General features: G+C 32.7%; 1 protein-coding gene across 16 annotated transcripts in view; it reads left to right on the forward strand.

Moving 5' to 3' along the window:
* LOC143255097 (cyclin-dependent kinase-like 1) overlaps window positions 1-17,167 on the forward strand; it is an 84,413-nt gene that overhangs the window by 56,371 nt on the left and 10,875 nt on the right. For all 16 annotated transcript variants that reach the window (XM_076510318.1, XM_076510303.1, XM_076510335.1 and 13 more), the window contains 4 exons: window positions 1,056-1,177; window positions 15,137-15,209; window positions 15,853-15,943; window positions 16,535-16,732. In XM_076510318.1, the coding sequence (XP_076366433.1) occupies window positions 1,056-1,177; window positions 15,137-15,209; window positions 15,853-15,943; window positions 16,535-16,732 (484 nt within the window). The remainder of the gene's footprint in view (window positions 1-1,055; window positions 1,178-15,136; window positions 15,210-15,852; window positions 15,944-16,534; window positions 16,733-17,167) is intronic.

A 17,167-nucleotide genomic window follows, 5' to 3' on the forward strand; every position in this document is an offset into this window, starting at 1 on the left:
CAGCACTATTCTTCCTCACAGCCAGCTATACCCAATACTTTAATATCATCAGCAGATTTAAGTAACTTATTGAACACTCCATCATCTATCACTGATGTAAATAAAAAAGAACAACAGTTCTGAGATTGAACTCTGAGTGATGTACTCCCCTTGTGACATTAATCCAGTTTGACTGTATTATGCTTTTTTCCATTCAGCTACTCTTCTATCCAGTTAATTTAACTTATCCCTCATAACTTAAAATTACACCCTTGTTCTTATCTGCATAAACAGTAATCATTTCAAAGAATGTCAAAAGATTTTTAAAGCAAGATTTTCCCATAGTGAAACCATGTTGACTATCAAATAAAATTCAAAGCTTTGTTAAATGAATTTGCAAAGCATTTTTTATCAGACTTTCAAAAACGTTTCCCATCACTGATGAAAGACTAATAGGCCTGTAATAACTAAAACAATTTTTATCAAGAGGAATAACATTATCCAATTTACAACCCTCAAGCTCCTTCCCACTGTTCAAGGACTTGCAAAATTAGTATCAAGTGACTCACTTATCCAACCTTTAACTCTCTTCAAAACCCTTGTGGAAATATTAACTGAACCAGGATCCTTGTTATTCTTTAAACTTTCCTGTTTTTTTTTTTATCAAGCTCAGAATTAATGTGATAATCTTTTTTCCATCTATCAATTGTACAATATTATATTTCTTAAATCTTCATTTGTAAAAGCTAAAAGTAAGTAGAAATTAACAACCCAGCTGTCTTGTAAACATTAGATACAAGCCTTCCTTTATCATCCCTCAATAGTCCTACCTCCTTTCCAACATTTTTTTACTCTTAATGTATTTAAATATATTCTTGCTGTTAATTTTTTTGTTGATGAAGTTGAGAAAAACAACAGACTTCCATGTTGTTTGAAACTTAATATCAGTAAAAGATCTTTATTTGATATAGCAAGTAAAGTGAAATGATATAATATTTTGTAATTTCACTTTTAAATGTTATAAGACCTGTGAGTAATTATTGTTACAAAATATTTGTTGTATTCATATTACATAGCATCTAAAGCATCCTAACTTGGTAAACTTGATTGAAGTGTTTCGTCGGAAGAGAAAACTCCATATGGTTTTTGAATATTGTGATCATACAGTTTTGGACATTTTGGAAAAACATTCCAAAGGGTTAGTATTTATATCATTGAGAAAAACTGGTTCTTTAAATTTGATATGCTACAAATGTTTTTAATTTATAATAACAATGTTGTTCTTACGTGGCCAGATATGATATAAAATGATCACAAAGAAATAACAGTTTAAAAATTATTATCTATGAAGATTTTTGTTAGGTTTACCATTTTTCTGAACCAGAATTTTTAAAATACAATTAAAATAAACAAATAATCCACTTTAAAACAAACAGTCCTTCATCAGTAATACAGGGTGTTTGGAAAGTCACTCTGCACTTATATATTTATTAACAGACAGGTTTCAATATAGAATAAAGGAGGTAAATATGAATGACAATTATAAACAATGTTGAAAGTGACCCCCGTTGGCATCAATACAGGCCTGGGATCCTTTTTATTTTGTTTCTAAACACCACTATCAGTTGCTGTCTGAAATAGACTGAATAAAATATGATTACAAAACTGCACAGTGACTTTCCAAACACCCTGTATAAGGGATATTTTTTTTAGTTCTGAGATGCATAAATTAGATAGAAATACTTTTGGACTTTAACTGATTCTTTAAGAAGATAATTATGATTTTGGTATTTTAGTTGTCTTAGAATATTTTATGTAGATAGTTAGGATTGAACACTTTTAGGTTTTATTACTTATGCACACCCAAATTTAAAATTATAACATGCTTAGTTCTAGGTCATTAAGTCTAACATGCTGTTTTTAGATATTAGTACTTAGGACTATGTTTATAGAGTACTAGTTTAAAGGTATGAAATATTAGATTGAAAATGGAATTATTACAAGCATTAGTTAAGTAAAAATAATTTATTTATCTTAAGAGTTGAAATTATTGTTGCTGTTGTTAATTGGTAGCTACTTAGAATTTAGTATGTCAGTAAATTATTTATAATAACACTTAGTTATGAGTAACGGAAGATGTGGCGTACATCGTAGCTGTGGTACTAGTAATGAACTGTATCAGTATTGGTGAAAAATTTAACTAGGTTATAATTGGTTATTCAAAATTATGATGAAATTAAACATAATAAACTACTCAAAATAGTATTTTTAGTTATTACTGTTTTGGATTATTCCAACTATGCAAGTGATCAAAATATGCTATTGTGATTTGTTTGTTGAGCACTGTATGCATACACATGGATTTTTAAGTATTGTCATCTAGCAACAAGTGGAATTTAGCTGTAAATTTCAGCAGGGATCAAAGGTTAATTTTTTTCTTTTTAACATGGTTATTGACCATATTCTCAATAGTTTTCATTACACAATGAGAGATATACTTTATATAAATAAGAATCCCAATTCTGATAAGTCACAAAAGTAGAATAAAAGTTTATGTTCAGTATGATGTCATTCATTTTTCAACTGCACATTAAGATTGGTAAAGGCAACTGTGTGAACAAGTGTTATTTAATTTCCTTCAGTATTTGTTGAATGATCCATCATGAGTATAAATTACATGAAACAAAAGTGGAAGTTGGAATTTTATGCCCCAATATGTGAAGAAAACACACTGATATGATGATATATAAATGAGTATTTATGGGCAACATTTCTTGGTAAAATATAATTACTCTCTTTCTATGCTTTTAAAAACTGTAAATAACCATTTTGGATTCTTTTTACAACTATTTTCTAACTAAAATCCCTGTGATATATGTCAAAATTGGATTATGTTTGAAAACTATAGATTTGACTGTAACCTTTAAGAGGCTCAAAAAGATACAATGTTCTTAAATATCCAGACTTTGATTACTCAAAGATAAGTAAGAAGTAGCTTTGGGAAGAATTTTGCTGTCAGAAGGTCAAAATGGCAAATAAGAAGCAAAAATCAAGGAAACAAGACAGGAAATAGAGTTAGTTATATGTAGTGTGGAGCACAGACACACTAGGACTGGCATTTACTTGCCAGGTGCTAAAGTACGAGGGCTGTTAGAAAAATTCGCGAACTGTTTGAATTTCGCAGCTCCAGTTGGTTCCAGGGGAATCCGCTTGGTGTCGCTAGGTTCGCACAGATCAGCTGATTACGATGCCATTTCCCGATTGCAGATATCTTCATTTGTGTATTAGCTACGCAGTTTTAAGTGAAGTGCAATTTTTTCATTTGGCAGATTTCAGAATGAATGACCTGAAGGAGCAACAATTTGCTGTGAAATTTTGTGTTAAACTTGGAAAATCTGCGACTGAAACTTTTGCTATGCTTAACACGGCTTACGGTGATGTTGCTATGAAGCGTACAGCATGATTCAAGTGGGATGAACGTTTTAAGGATGGTCGACAGTCCATTGAAGATGATGAGCGTCCTGGACGTCCTTCCACGTCAACTGACGACCCACACGTCGACAAAATCAACACCCTGGTGCGGGCAAATCGACGTCTGACTGTCAAGGAGCGTGCTGAAGAGTGTGGGATATCAGTTGGATCTTGTTACGAGATTTTGACCGAAAAATTGAAGATGCACTGCGTTGCTGCGAAATTCAGCCCTCAGAACCCGTGAGTTTTTAGCCAAACACTCGATCACTGTTCTTCCCCACCCCCTTACTCACCTGACCTTGCTCCTTGCAATTTTTTCTTGTTCCCCAAACTCAAAAGACCCTTGAAAGGAAGAAGATTTGAGACGATTCCCGAGATTAAGGCAAATGTGACGAAGGAGCTGGAGGACATTACAAAAGAAGCGTACCAATACTGTTTCAACAAGTGGAAACACCGTTGGGATAAGTGTGTGCATTGGGGAGGAGAGTACTTTGAAAGGGTCCCAGACCTGAAACTTCTAAATAAAGTACATTTTGTTTTATGATGTCAGTCCACGTATTTTTTGAACAGACCTCGTACATGACATTATAGAGCATATTTATAGTTTATCTGCTGGTATCAAGAAGTATGTTTTTTTTTCTTAGTGCATGTGTGGTTGAATGATAGTGGAAGCTGTAAATTAAAAGAACTACTTAAAAATGTCTTTCAAATATTGTTGGATAGAAATTGACATGTTGTCCTTGTGTGAGTACTGTATTATGTTAGATGCTTGAGTGAATTACTTAGAAGAATTAACAGCTTAAGTAAAATATTTATCAATAGTTGGGTTGTTTTGATATGTGGGACAATTTTAAGAGTAAGAGTGAATTTACATACTAAAGATTGAACCTGTCTGTTTGGATTATGACAAGAAGCAGATGATTACTTGGAAGTAGGCTTAAATATGAGAAAGCAGGGGAGTATTTGAAGTTCAGGATAACACTGTGGTAACTCACAAGAGATCATAAGTAAATTATACACCAATAGTCTTGTAATAAAAGAAAAAAAAGTGGAAGAAGAAAAGAAATAAGTGAATTATACACTGATAGTGTTTAAGATAAAAGAGAGAAAAATATTTCAACTTGTCAACTGAATTCTAAAGCATTTGAATTGGTCTAAGTGGATTTTTGACAAGAAAAAAACTGCATAGTATTTAAGATATGACTGTGATATGCATAGTGTAAAGAATCATTATATGTATGTTTAACTAGTTTTGATTATATTATTTTAAAACAAATAGATTATGTGCTGTCCATTTATCATTGAATTTATCACCAATTTGTCACAGACACCTACTGTAGAGAAATCCTCAACCCAATGCACCCATACATATATTTTAACTTACTATATGTAATGTGAAAAGTAAGTCTGACAAAGGACAATTAGGACTATGTGGAGAATATAAAAGGGAGATTTAGAACATAATAAGTTAAATAGTACTTTTAAAGGTAACTGTCAAATTTAAAGAAAAGCATAGTAAATTCAAGTGCAGGTTTATTTAGTATTATTCTGTTGTTAGGATTATTAGGAATATAATGGATAAGTTCAGGGCTTTAGACAAAATAACAGACTAGAATATAATGAACATTATTGAAATTTAGTTAAATTTGGAGAACTTTCAGAGTGAGAATTATTTTGAAATTCCATATTGTATGTTATTTCATAGTAGTAGTCATTTTAGAATAGGAGATGAGGTGATTGTAAATGTGATGGATAGTTTTAGGTGTCAGAACAGATGACATAAAAATTATTGTGCAAAGGTGAATTCTATGGGTGTTACAATTGTGAATTTTAAGGTTAGAAAGTTCTAACTGGCAGTTGATATCTTGTTGAGAAAGATGGTGTCAGTGAGAAAGTTTATGAGTTACTGTTGATAATACTGGAGTAATAATTATGGGTACTTTAATTTTAATACATTGATATGGTTTGTATAGTGAAACAGAGAACTCCAAAAATTATTCAAGATGTCATTTTGTAACATGTAGTCAGAGTCAAGTAGAAATGTTCTGTTGCAGATTTATTATTAACCACTAATGAGAGTATGGTTACAAAAGCTGAAGTGAGATAACATTTATAGAACTATAGGAAAGCTAGGGATTAGGTTAAAAAACAATAACTATGAAATCCAAAAAGGCTTATGAGAAACATTTGGCTTATAATAGTAAAACAAAGAGAAAGGTGTCTTTGAAGCATGTTCAGGGTAAGACATGAGGATTGGATATTTAACACTAATTGCCAAGCTTATTTTGAACAATGTGAGTAACTGCTTTGAAATGTTCTTTTCTGTTTTTACCTTTATTTTAGAAGGTAAGATGCTCACAGCCATAAATATTTATTGGTAGATACTGCAATTGGCTTGAATCATGGGGATAAGTAGAAAGATTGAGAGATTGAAAGTAAAAGATTTTAAAAGTAGTTTTAAGCTCAGTTATGAGCTTCTTTGTTTCATTATTGGTATGTCAACAGACAATGGGAAGATGCATAATGATTGGAGAGTTGTTAAGGTTACTCCTATTTTTAAAGTGGGATGATAAGTGTTGCCCTGCAAATTATAACCCAGTTAATCTTACTTTTTTATGGGAATGGTTCCACAGAGAGTAATAAACAAAGTTTTGCAAAATCATTTTGTGAAATATGATGTCATAAAAGAAACCCACCATAGATTCAGTGAAAGGAAATCTTACTTAACTAACCTAGTAACTTTTCTCAAGATGTTGCTTGTTATCTGAATGATGGAAGAGTTGTGAATTTAGTGTAATTAGAGTTTCAAAATGATTTTATAAGCCCACAAAGAAAATCAACTGAAAAAATTGCACCAGTATGCATTTAGAAAACACTAGTTAATTGAATTATAGGGTAATTAGATGAGAAAAAAAACAAAAAAGTATTAATGGAATGTGTCAGGGTTTGGGTCTTTGCTTTTTTCTTATTTATGCCAGTGATATTTATAGGGATAAAACTAGTAAGTAGTAACTCTTGTTAATGGCATTAAATTCTTGGGTGATTTTAACTACAAGGTAATGCATTTAAATTATACATTTTATATAGATTAGAATGCAACAGTGTTACTAAAGATAAATATAGTGGTTGTTAAGTCACTTAAGCCATTGAAGTAGTGTTCTGTTTTTAACAATAAAGCTGATAGAAATTTAGGGTCTATTTACAGATATATTGATTTCAAGTCAAAAAATGTAAACATCTTTTTATAAATAACTAGTAGGCTTACTAGGAATACTGTATACAGTTTTGGTATTATCTAAGCAAGGATATTGACTGAATGAAAAGAATTCCAAGGAGGGCTGCTAGGATGTTTCTAACGGTGAAGTGGTTATTGTATAGGAGTAGGTTATGACCTTAACTTATTTTCTATTGGGAAAAGAAGGGTAAAATATGATCTTATTAAGGTTTTTAAGATTATTTAGGGGATCAACAAAATAAAGACATCTGATTTCTTTGTACTGTATTCCAAAGATGATAAAACAAGAGAATACATAATTAATATTTGGAAAAAAATAGGCTAGTCTTTGGTTAAGACAGTTTTATTTTTCAAATAGGGTAATTAACTGATGGAATGAGTTGCTGCTGGAAATAACAGGAGTGGCACATTACATAAATTGAAGATGGGAAATAGTGGTGTTGTGAAAAATAAAGGGCTCAAAATTTAATTTTTTTCAAGAGTGTATGTGCATAGACAACTTTGAATGGCTGTACGGACCCTTATTATCTGTATGTTGTTGAATTAGTATACCTGCTGTGTGGTTTTATTTGTCTTTCTCTTTATTAAATATTGTGACTTGTGTGTGACTTAAAGCTGTTTTTCTCTTCTAAGCATGATTCAAGTATTTAGTCTTCAAAGTAAATCTGGCAAAGAATGAGGAAAATTAATAATTCATATCTCATTTACTTCTCTTAAGTTTCAAATAAAATAATACAAACACTGTACTTCCTTACAAGTTATGATTGTATATTGCAAAACACATGTGTTTTTTGTTTTTAAATATAAGCCTACTTTTGCTGCAAAATTGTGTTTGTTAAGAATAAAATTTTAAAATATTTGATAATTGTTTTTTGTAAATGGTGTATCAAGAACTATAAAAGTAATTTGTCAAAATAAACTAAGAACTGAGGGGTTCATCCAAGTTAAAAATAAAGCTCTAAAATTAAGCATTATTCTTGGCTAAATATGCAAATAAAGGAAGGGTACTGATTCAGTATCTGAAAACACATTGATAAAAATACCATGAAACAGTGTACACATGATGGCAAGTACTTAAACGTTTTTGTGCCAGCTGGATGTAAAGAGTGTAGACTAATTTTTATATGCAGCAAAACAACACTTGCTCATTCTTGATGTATGTAAAATAGCTGATAAGGGATTACAGTCACCAGTCAAAAGAAGTCTCAGATGTATTTCTAATATGATACTTTACTTCTGCTTACATATAAGTATTTCTTGAGTTTTCCCTGCCCTATAAAGATGAAATTTATTACTCACCACAAGCTTTGAGGCTCTTACTTTGGCAGTGTTACAACTAAATAGTAACATACCTATATACCTCTGCTCTTTGCAACTGTCATTACTGTATGCTTCAAAACTTCAATCCTTACCACAGCATCCCACCTGGGATGGTGTTTTCCTTCTTCAGTGAGCCACTAGATCTGGGTTTAGTCATTTTTAGAGAGACTGGCCATGGTTAATGCCACTCGACTTGTGTGCCCCCATGGAAGTGTGGTCAAGCCAACTGGCCTTCTTTTACTGCTCTCATGGAACTTGATCCTGCTGTCATTTGTAAGCCATCGGTAGACAACTGCATGGCAGCAGTTACTGACTGTATTATCTAGGCAGCTGCTCAGTGTATTCTTAAAACCTCAACACATTTTCCACAGTACCCTCATCTGTGGTGGAATCCTGCCTGCCACATGATGTGGAAGGCTCAAAAATAAGCCTACTTTTTGTAGGCATCCCACACTTTAGAACCTCATCAATTTGCAGAAGCCCTGTGCATATGCTTGGCAGGTAAGACATCAGCACTAGAAGGAGTCTTGCATTAACTTCACAACCAGCATCACTTCCACCATGAAAGCCATATGGGACAAGATTTGGGAGGTCAGTGGGCAGTATAATTTTGTCCCCCTTTCTGTCTTTCTCTCTGATGGCCAGGAAGTTTGTGATGCCTAAAGCATTGCAGATACTGTCAGTGAAAGCTTTTGTTGGGATTCTAGCACTTCTACTTTGTCCTCCTCCTTTTTAGCCATCAAGATTCAGGCAGAGCGATGACCTCTTTCCTTTTGGACTGATCATCTCTATGACTGTTATTGTTCCTTTACACTGGTGGAACTCAAAGTTGCCCTTCATTTGTCTGGCAATACACTGGTCAAACCTGATGATATACACTATGAAAAGCTGCACCATTTCTCTCCTACTTCTCTTGCTATTCTTCTGGTTATTCTTAACAAGATCTGGCAGGAGAATATTTTTCCTGATATGTGGTGCCAGGCTATTGTTCTACCTTTCTCTAAGCCTGGGAAGGATCCCTAGATTTTTTCAAACAACTGTCCAATTGCTTTGATGACCTTAGAGAGGATGGTTAATACTCGTCTTGTTTGGTTTCTCAAATCAAGTAACCTCTTCTTGCCCACCCAGTGTAGGTTCCAATGACAGTGCTACACCATAGACCACCTGATTCAACATAGAAATGTCAGTCAGAGAAGCATTTCCCAAATGACAACATTTTGTGTCAGTATTTTTTTACCTTGAGAAGGCTTATGATACTACTGGGAGGTATGACATTTTGCAATACCTTTATTTATATGAGTTGCATGTCCATTTGCCCATTTTTATTAAAATTGTTTTAATGGCCAGGTGATTCCAAGTTTTTATGGGTTCAACACTTTCCCATTCTTTTCTATAGGAACTTGGAATCCCTCAGGGCTATGTTTTCAGTGCCATACTTTTTAGTATAAAGATTAACACCATCACTGAACAACTCCCTCTTACTGTTGCAAACAAGCTCTGTGTTGGCAATTTTCACATCTCGTGTCAATCATCGAAAGTGAGATTTATTGAGCAGCAGCTACAGACTGCTCTCAGTCATTTACTGAAGTGGATTACGGCAAACAGTTTTAAGTTTTATCTCTACAACTGTTTGCATGAATTTTTGTCACCAACAGGGTGATCACCCTTATACTAAACTCTGTGTCGTTGAAGTTGTGCTTCCCGTGGTCCCTGCATCAGGTTGTGGCTGGCAAGCAACTATGAGTCAAGTGTGCAGGGTCACTGAACATCGTCTGTGTCTTCTCTTCCACCTCATGGGGAGTGGATCAATGTTCTATGCTAAGTATTATCGTGATATCATTTGATTGAAACTGGACTATTGGTCTCTGGTCTATGGCTCTGCCAGAACATCTACCTTGAAAATGTTGAATCCTGTGGACTTTATCTCTTCTCTGCACTGGGGCTTTCTGCACTTCCCTAGTCCAGAGTTTGTACACTGAGTCTCATGAACCATCTCTATACCTCTGCTGTTTGCAACTGTCTTTACTGTATACTTCAAAACTTCAATCCTTACCACAGCATCCCACCTGGGATGGTGTTTTCCTTTTTCAGTGAGCCATGCTTTTTCAGGACAGATGATCTGCCATTGTTTCTTTTGGCCTTCCTGTTCTTGGATAACATTGCTGTATCCACTGGTCAACCCATCCCACCGTAGCTTATAACCATGCCAAAGGGTGACATTACTTTGATTCATCTGAACAAAAAACAATACAACTGATTGAAAGTACCATCTTTTATTTCCTGAACATTTTTCAAACCATCCTTTCATTCCCATTTATATGGATGGTTCAAAATCAGGTGACTCTGTGGGTTCTGACATGGTTTGTCGTGATTCAGTAGTTATGCACAGAATCCCTTCTACAGTTTCTGTGTTCACTGCCAAATTCTACACCATTTCTTTTGCCCTGGATCACATAGAAGCTAAGCAGTACTCAAATTGTACTATTTATACCAACTCGCTTAGCTCTCTACTAGCCCTGAAATCATTTCACATTAGTTCTAACCTTGTTCTCACCAATATTTAAAACTGGCTGGCCCACTTCTCTTTAACATCTACTTCTATCCAGTTTTTCTGTATCCCAGGCCACGTTGATATTTGCAGGAACGAGCTCACTGACACTGCAGCTAAGTCTGTCTGCTCTGGCACTATCATTGCTGTGCTTGTTCCATACATGGATTCAAGGGTTGGATCTAAGCCAGTTGGCAGTTGACTTGGAGTGAGCAATGTGAAAACAAGCTTTTTTAGATTAAACCTTCTATTGAACTTTTGCCATCTTGTTTCCGTAAGGATGAGGAAGAAGTTGTCCTAACTAGACTCTGCATTTGTCACAGTTTTTTAACTAATCGTTTTCTTTTACCTGGGACTGATGCACAAGTGTTTGGTCTGTGTGACACTCGGGTCACAATAGTCCACATTTTACTGTCATACTGTCATTATGACTTTCAACAGTAGCACTATTTTAGACATGTTATGTCCCAATCTTTACCCCTGACATTGGACGTTATTATTGACGATGATGACACTGTCCACCTTACAAATTGACCTTTTTAATGCTATTTAAGTTTTTAATTCAAAAATTGGGCTTTGCTTTCTTTTAACGTGATTCCTTTCTATGTATTTTAATAATTTTTCTTTACTTTTAATTTTTTTACTGGTTGTTTGGCACAGATCATCTAGTTGCTTTGGGCCATAAAATGCCAGCCAACCAACTGTTCCTTTTCTTCTCACATTATTTTTATCATTTAGCCTTTTCTTATTTGCTGGGATATGGACTTCTCATCACTATTCTATATAATTCTTACTGCCTCTGACAGGGTAAGTTCATTTTTACTTCCTTGCATACCCTCACTGGGACCCTGTTCTTAATATCAGGATCCAACTATGTGGCATGTTGTGTCTGACAGAGTATACTCAAAAAAAATTTGCACCATGTGACCATTTGAGTTTGTAACACTCACTGATGAGATGGGTTGTTCCATAAGAATGCAAGAAGTTTCCTCGTGGTATCTTATTGACTAAAATAGGGTTGGTTCAGACTATACCTGTTCGTAGACTGCCACGAGTAAAGAAGTGTTGGTGTACCTGCTCATCTTTCCAGTCATAAGTGAATAATGTGATTGGCCTGCTTTTAAAAATTGGGTTTTGTTGTCACCCATTGCACTTTCTTAAAGTGTTACATTTCTCTGGGCTCCAGAAAGCACTTTTGCTTTCTTTCTTCTTGTGGAATGTGTGAGTCTTTGCCACTCACCACTTCTTAGCCTCTCGAGTGGTGGACCAATATGTGTGTGACCAGTTCCACTCAATGTATGTTGCCTGGTTTCAGACTTTAATTTACCTACCACATACAGTCTGACATGCCATAACCTTACTACACCGTTTGTCACATTTGTGTTCTGTAAACTGATTTTGAATAGTGTTCATTTTATACTCATGTTAGTGACAGATATATATTTCTTTCAGGCAAAGAATATATTCCAGTGCAGAAGGGGTGCATTCTCTCATGAATGTGTCTCTGCTTTTCCAAAGGATAAGGTATCACATTCTATGCTCTCCCTTTGTGTGCATTCTGAAGGAAGTTCATCTAAATAACTTTTTTACCAATTCATCTGCCATTTCAATGTGCTATTCTAACTAATATATGAGGAGGTAAGGTATCATATCAGGTATCATTTTTCAACACTGAAAATGTATTTCTGTCAGATACTTACCTCTCCTCATACTTCCAACCTATCCTTTCCACTTCCAGTTTACCTGTTCTTGCTTATTCTCAAAGTGATAATTGAACAATCAGTACAGAGGGAGTTAGGAGTGTGAGTCATACCCTTGTTGTTGTATGTTAAAACACAGCACAAGCATGTATAAATGTCAGCCTTGAAGCTAATGATGAGTAAAACTTTGGGACAAACTAATATGTGAGAGGAGTGAAGTATCTATTGGAAATATACTTTTAGTGTTGTAAAATGTTAAGTTTAGAGACCTGTGTATCGACAAAAAATAATATCTATACTGACATATCAGAAAGGGTTGTGGAATTCACAAGTATAGTAACAGTGTTTTTAGACTATCAATGCATGAGATTAGTCCATTATCCCAGGCCTGTACTGGATAATTAATTTACTATAAATTTTACAATTCCAAATTTACTTAATACATCTTTTAGTAAATATTAAAAATGTGTTATACATAAAAATCAGAATTTTAAATAAAGTATTTCTAGTAAAGATTTGCCTCAATATTTGTTTTAGTAAGTTTGACTCAGGCTAGTCCAAGTATAAGGTAATTTTTGTGTTAAGAATAAAAATTCTTTTGTTAATCTTACAGTGTTGTACTTCATTTGCATAACCTGTAAGACCTCCTTAATGATTATCAAAAGTTTTTAAAAAAGTTATTTTATCTGTTGTTTTTCTACTGGCCTTAACACTATACAGATTCAATTGATTAAACCAACATTTTCATCACCACAAAATACAAAATGATTCTAAATTACCGTTTTTCTTTCTAGAATGGCTACAGATCACAACAGAAAATTAGTTATATATCCTAAACAAGCTGAGATTTGTAACAGTTATACCTCTTTTCTTTAACTTTTATTGTTTTGATACTCTGAAATGTGGCTAACTACTAAATCTATGTAATAAAATGCAAAATCACCTGGCAAGTTACCATTTCAAATTATAGTAAGTAAAACATTGACTTGTGTGATGCATGTGCATCTTACATGCGTACCTTGTTGGGAAATATTTTATTTCAATTTGTTTTTGATTTGTATTGTCTTATTTAACATAATATGTTTTTAATTTTTAGTTGATTTTAGAACAATAAATATAGAATATAACATAAAATTTAGTACTATTATGTGAAAGTCTTGATAAACAATTAGCATTAAATCTAGTTTTTTGTAAGATTGTTTTTAATATTTTACCAAATTTTTATGCATATCAAATCTTTGTTTTAAAACACAAAATCATACATATAAAGAATACAATGTCCTATAACTATTGTAATTTAACTGGCTTTCTAACTTAGCTATAAGGACATTAAAATAACTATCAGAAATAACCCCTTCCTGCAGGTTGTTGTTTTGAATGAAGCACAAAGCTAAACAATGGGCCATCTATGCTTTGCCCATCATAGATATCGAAACCCAGTTTTTAGCATTGCACGCCTGCAGCCATATTGCTGTGCTGCTGCTCTCCTGCTGGTATGACTGTTAATTCCTGTAGAAAACTAATGGGCTTGTGGCCTTTTCTGGAATTGTTTAACAGTTCTACAATAGTGTATTCATACTTGACATTCAATAATGTTCACTATCTATGAGAAAAATAATTTTATTTAAATATTAGTTTAAAAATGAGCTATCATCACAGATTAGATTTTATTGAAGTATTTATTTGTGGATGCAGTTATCAATGAAAGTACCTTTCTTTTACATTGCAACACTTATGACATTTTTACTAAAGATAAACAAGTAATTTTTTTTTAACTTTGGCTTTTGTTTGTTTTATATTTGAAACTTACTTCTTTTTGTTTGTAATTTTTATTGGTTAAATCTGAAACATATCATTTTAATGTAAATTTCTACTGTTTTATTTATTACTTATACTATAAAAATACTGTCTAGTTATAAATATTACCCACTTGTGGTAAGGAGTGATCAGCATGATAGTTTCAGAGTTTTGAATGTATACATTGCAACTTCTATTATAATAGCTTATTATAATTCCTTACTCATTTAAAGGCTGTCATCAGAATGAGTTAGTATTGTAAGCAATTTGGTAAATTTAAGTCTTTTTCTTTCTGTTGGTAATATATAATGTAATAGCAAACATCAGATAAAATTATTCATAGTATGTGATGTGGTGTAGCATGTAGGTTTGACTTTTTGGTTTATTTTTCTGTAAATCAAGATGATTGAAGGCTATAAAATTAATTATGGCTCAGCAAGAACTATACCATAATTCTGTAATTTGTATCAAAACTTGCAACCTGAAATAGGGATGGAAAGAATGTTTTAAGCAGGTAATTAGGAACAAACAAGCGTCATGTAATACATAAAAATGAAGATTCAGAATGTATTTAAATATTTCCTTTTGAAGTTAAGAAAGTAAAACTTGTACAATATGTGTTGATGCTAGGTTGATTGAATAAATTGATAATAAGCTTGTTTTGTTAAGTTTTAAATTTAACTCTGTAAAAATGTTGTGACCTGCAAACTTTGACTCCCATCCATACATATAAGGTTAAAAAGTTAAAAACATTAAAACCATAGTTAGTAAACAAAGTTCATCATTTTTTGTGGCTACTGTGCAATCTTATTTCCAGTAGTGTGCACTAATTGATAGAGTTACATGTGTTGATTGAACTTTGAAAGATAAATAGATTGCATTAATAAATGTGAAAGAAGATTAGTAGGACATGAACAAATAATATAACAGGATTGTCAGTCACAATTTAAAATGTCATATAACTTTATATGTATGATACAAGACATCTGACAATTAGAATTTAAATAGAATAATAGGCTAATGAAAAAGAATGCATTTTAATACTAGTAAAGGTAATTTATGTTAATTATTTTATTTTTTATTTAGAGTTCCAGAACAATTGACCAAACGTTTGATATACCAGACATTGCAAGCTGTGAACTTCTGTCACCAGCACAATGTAAGTGTAATCATTTTTGTCTTACTGGCATTTTGACTGTTCTCATCTTTATTCTGACCATACTGGGAATTTCATCCACTGATTTTACTTCCACCATAATTGAAAATGAGTTTATGAGGATCTTTCAAAATTAAGTTGAAAAGCTTTTTACATTTGAAGAAAACATAATAAAATGAATAAAGAACAAAACAAGAAGTAGATTTTATGAAGATACTGTGGAGGAAACTAATGTGATTAACAGATAACAAAATCAGTTTTTTGTGTGTAATTATAGAGTATTGTTTGATATTGTTTATAGTACTTACATTTTCAAGTTCCTTCTATATAATAACATATTATCAATTCCTAGAGACACTGCATGCAACGTTTGACCACCAAATGTGTTTTTTTTTTTTAAACGTAGGGCACAGGTTCACTATGAGTTGTAATTGTACGATTCTCCCAAAACCTTCTCTTGATGGTTTATTGTTGTTCTTTGACACTGAGCCCAAGTTTGGAAGTTTTACAAACACTGATATGCTTGGATGATAAAAGAGATAATATGTATTAGATTTCCACAGAATATGAAATTTAAATAATTACTTCTAATTCTGTAATGGTTTTTCTTATATGGACTTTTCTAATTTATTTTTATCTGTTATAGTGTATACATCGTGATGTCAAACCTGAAAACATTCTTTTAACCAAAGATGGCATAGTGAAACTGTGTGACTTTGGCTTTGCAAGGACACTGAGTAAGATTGTGAATAATGTCAGTTTGGTATCAGTTGTTTGCATATTGTTATATATTAACAGTTGGTGTAATTTCTGACATACAACTAGTATAAACATTTCTAATCATTGCTAATAGCTAAAAAAATAGCATCCAATGAAAAATATATTTTTAGGATATTGCATTGTTTTAACAATGCAAATATGATACATCATAGTTACCACAGTAAATGTTCAATATTATTTGCATTTGTATGGAAAATATAGCATAGACAAAAACTATGTTAAAGCACACTGTGTCTTTGTTTCAATATGGTAAAGACCTGATATAATATTGTTTTAATATTAGAGAGAAGGCTTGTGTTAAATTTTTGTATTATGTGACATGTTTTTCTGTATTTTTTGTTATTGTACTTGAATCACTAGAAGTGTTGTCATATGAGTGGTCATATGAAGTTAATTTCTGTAGCTTATAAAGATTTAGTTTTTCTTTTACTTGTGTTTTAGGAAATTGATTAAAATGGATAGTTGTGTTTAACTTGTACATATTTCTTGTTTCACAAAACTTAATATTCAATTTCATATACTAAAATTATCATTATTTTTTGTTGTAGGCCCTGGTGAAAACTATACTGACTATGTAGCTACTCGGTGGTATCGAGCTCCTGAATTGCTTGTGGGAGACACGCAGTATGGACCAGCTGTAGATGTGTGGGCTATTGGGTGTGTTACAGCAGAGCTAATGAGAGGAGAGGCTTTGTGGCCTGGAAAGTCAGATGTGGACCAACTTTATCTGATCAGGAAGACCTTAGGTATAAATAAGTAATGCTTCATTTTTCAGTGCAACTGTTCTTGTAATAACTAAATGAAAAAAATGTGAGCATAATGCTACAACTAATGATACAGAAGTAGTCATGTAACTGTACAAGTAAACTGAAAGATGAGTTAATAAAAATATTTACCTGGCAGTCTACAACAGGAAATTATGAGAGTGATATTCTATATTAAAATACTATAAGGCTAATATGAAAACAAATTTGAAATTATTGAAAAGTGTATTGCTTTTTTACATTTTATGTAAAAAGCAAAATTCTGTTCTATGGTTTATAAAGTCAGTATAACAAAAATTAAATGAAGTTTAATGTTATGATTTTAAACAAAATTGATCTTATCAGGGTTTTGGATGCATGGGTAATACAGGAAGCTCTTTTTTTCTTTTTCCTTTTTACAAAGTATGAGGTTTATTC

This window comes from Tachypleus tridentatus, chromosome 1 (genome assembly GCF_004210375.1).
Source record: "Tachypleus tridentatus isolate NWPU-2018 chromosome 1, ASM421037v1, whole genome shotgun sequence".
NCBI classification, from domain to species: Eukaryota; Metazoa; Arthropoda; class Merostomata; order Xiphosura; family Limulidae; genus Tachypleus; species Tachypleus tridentatus.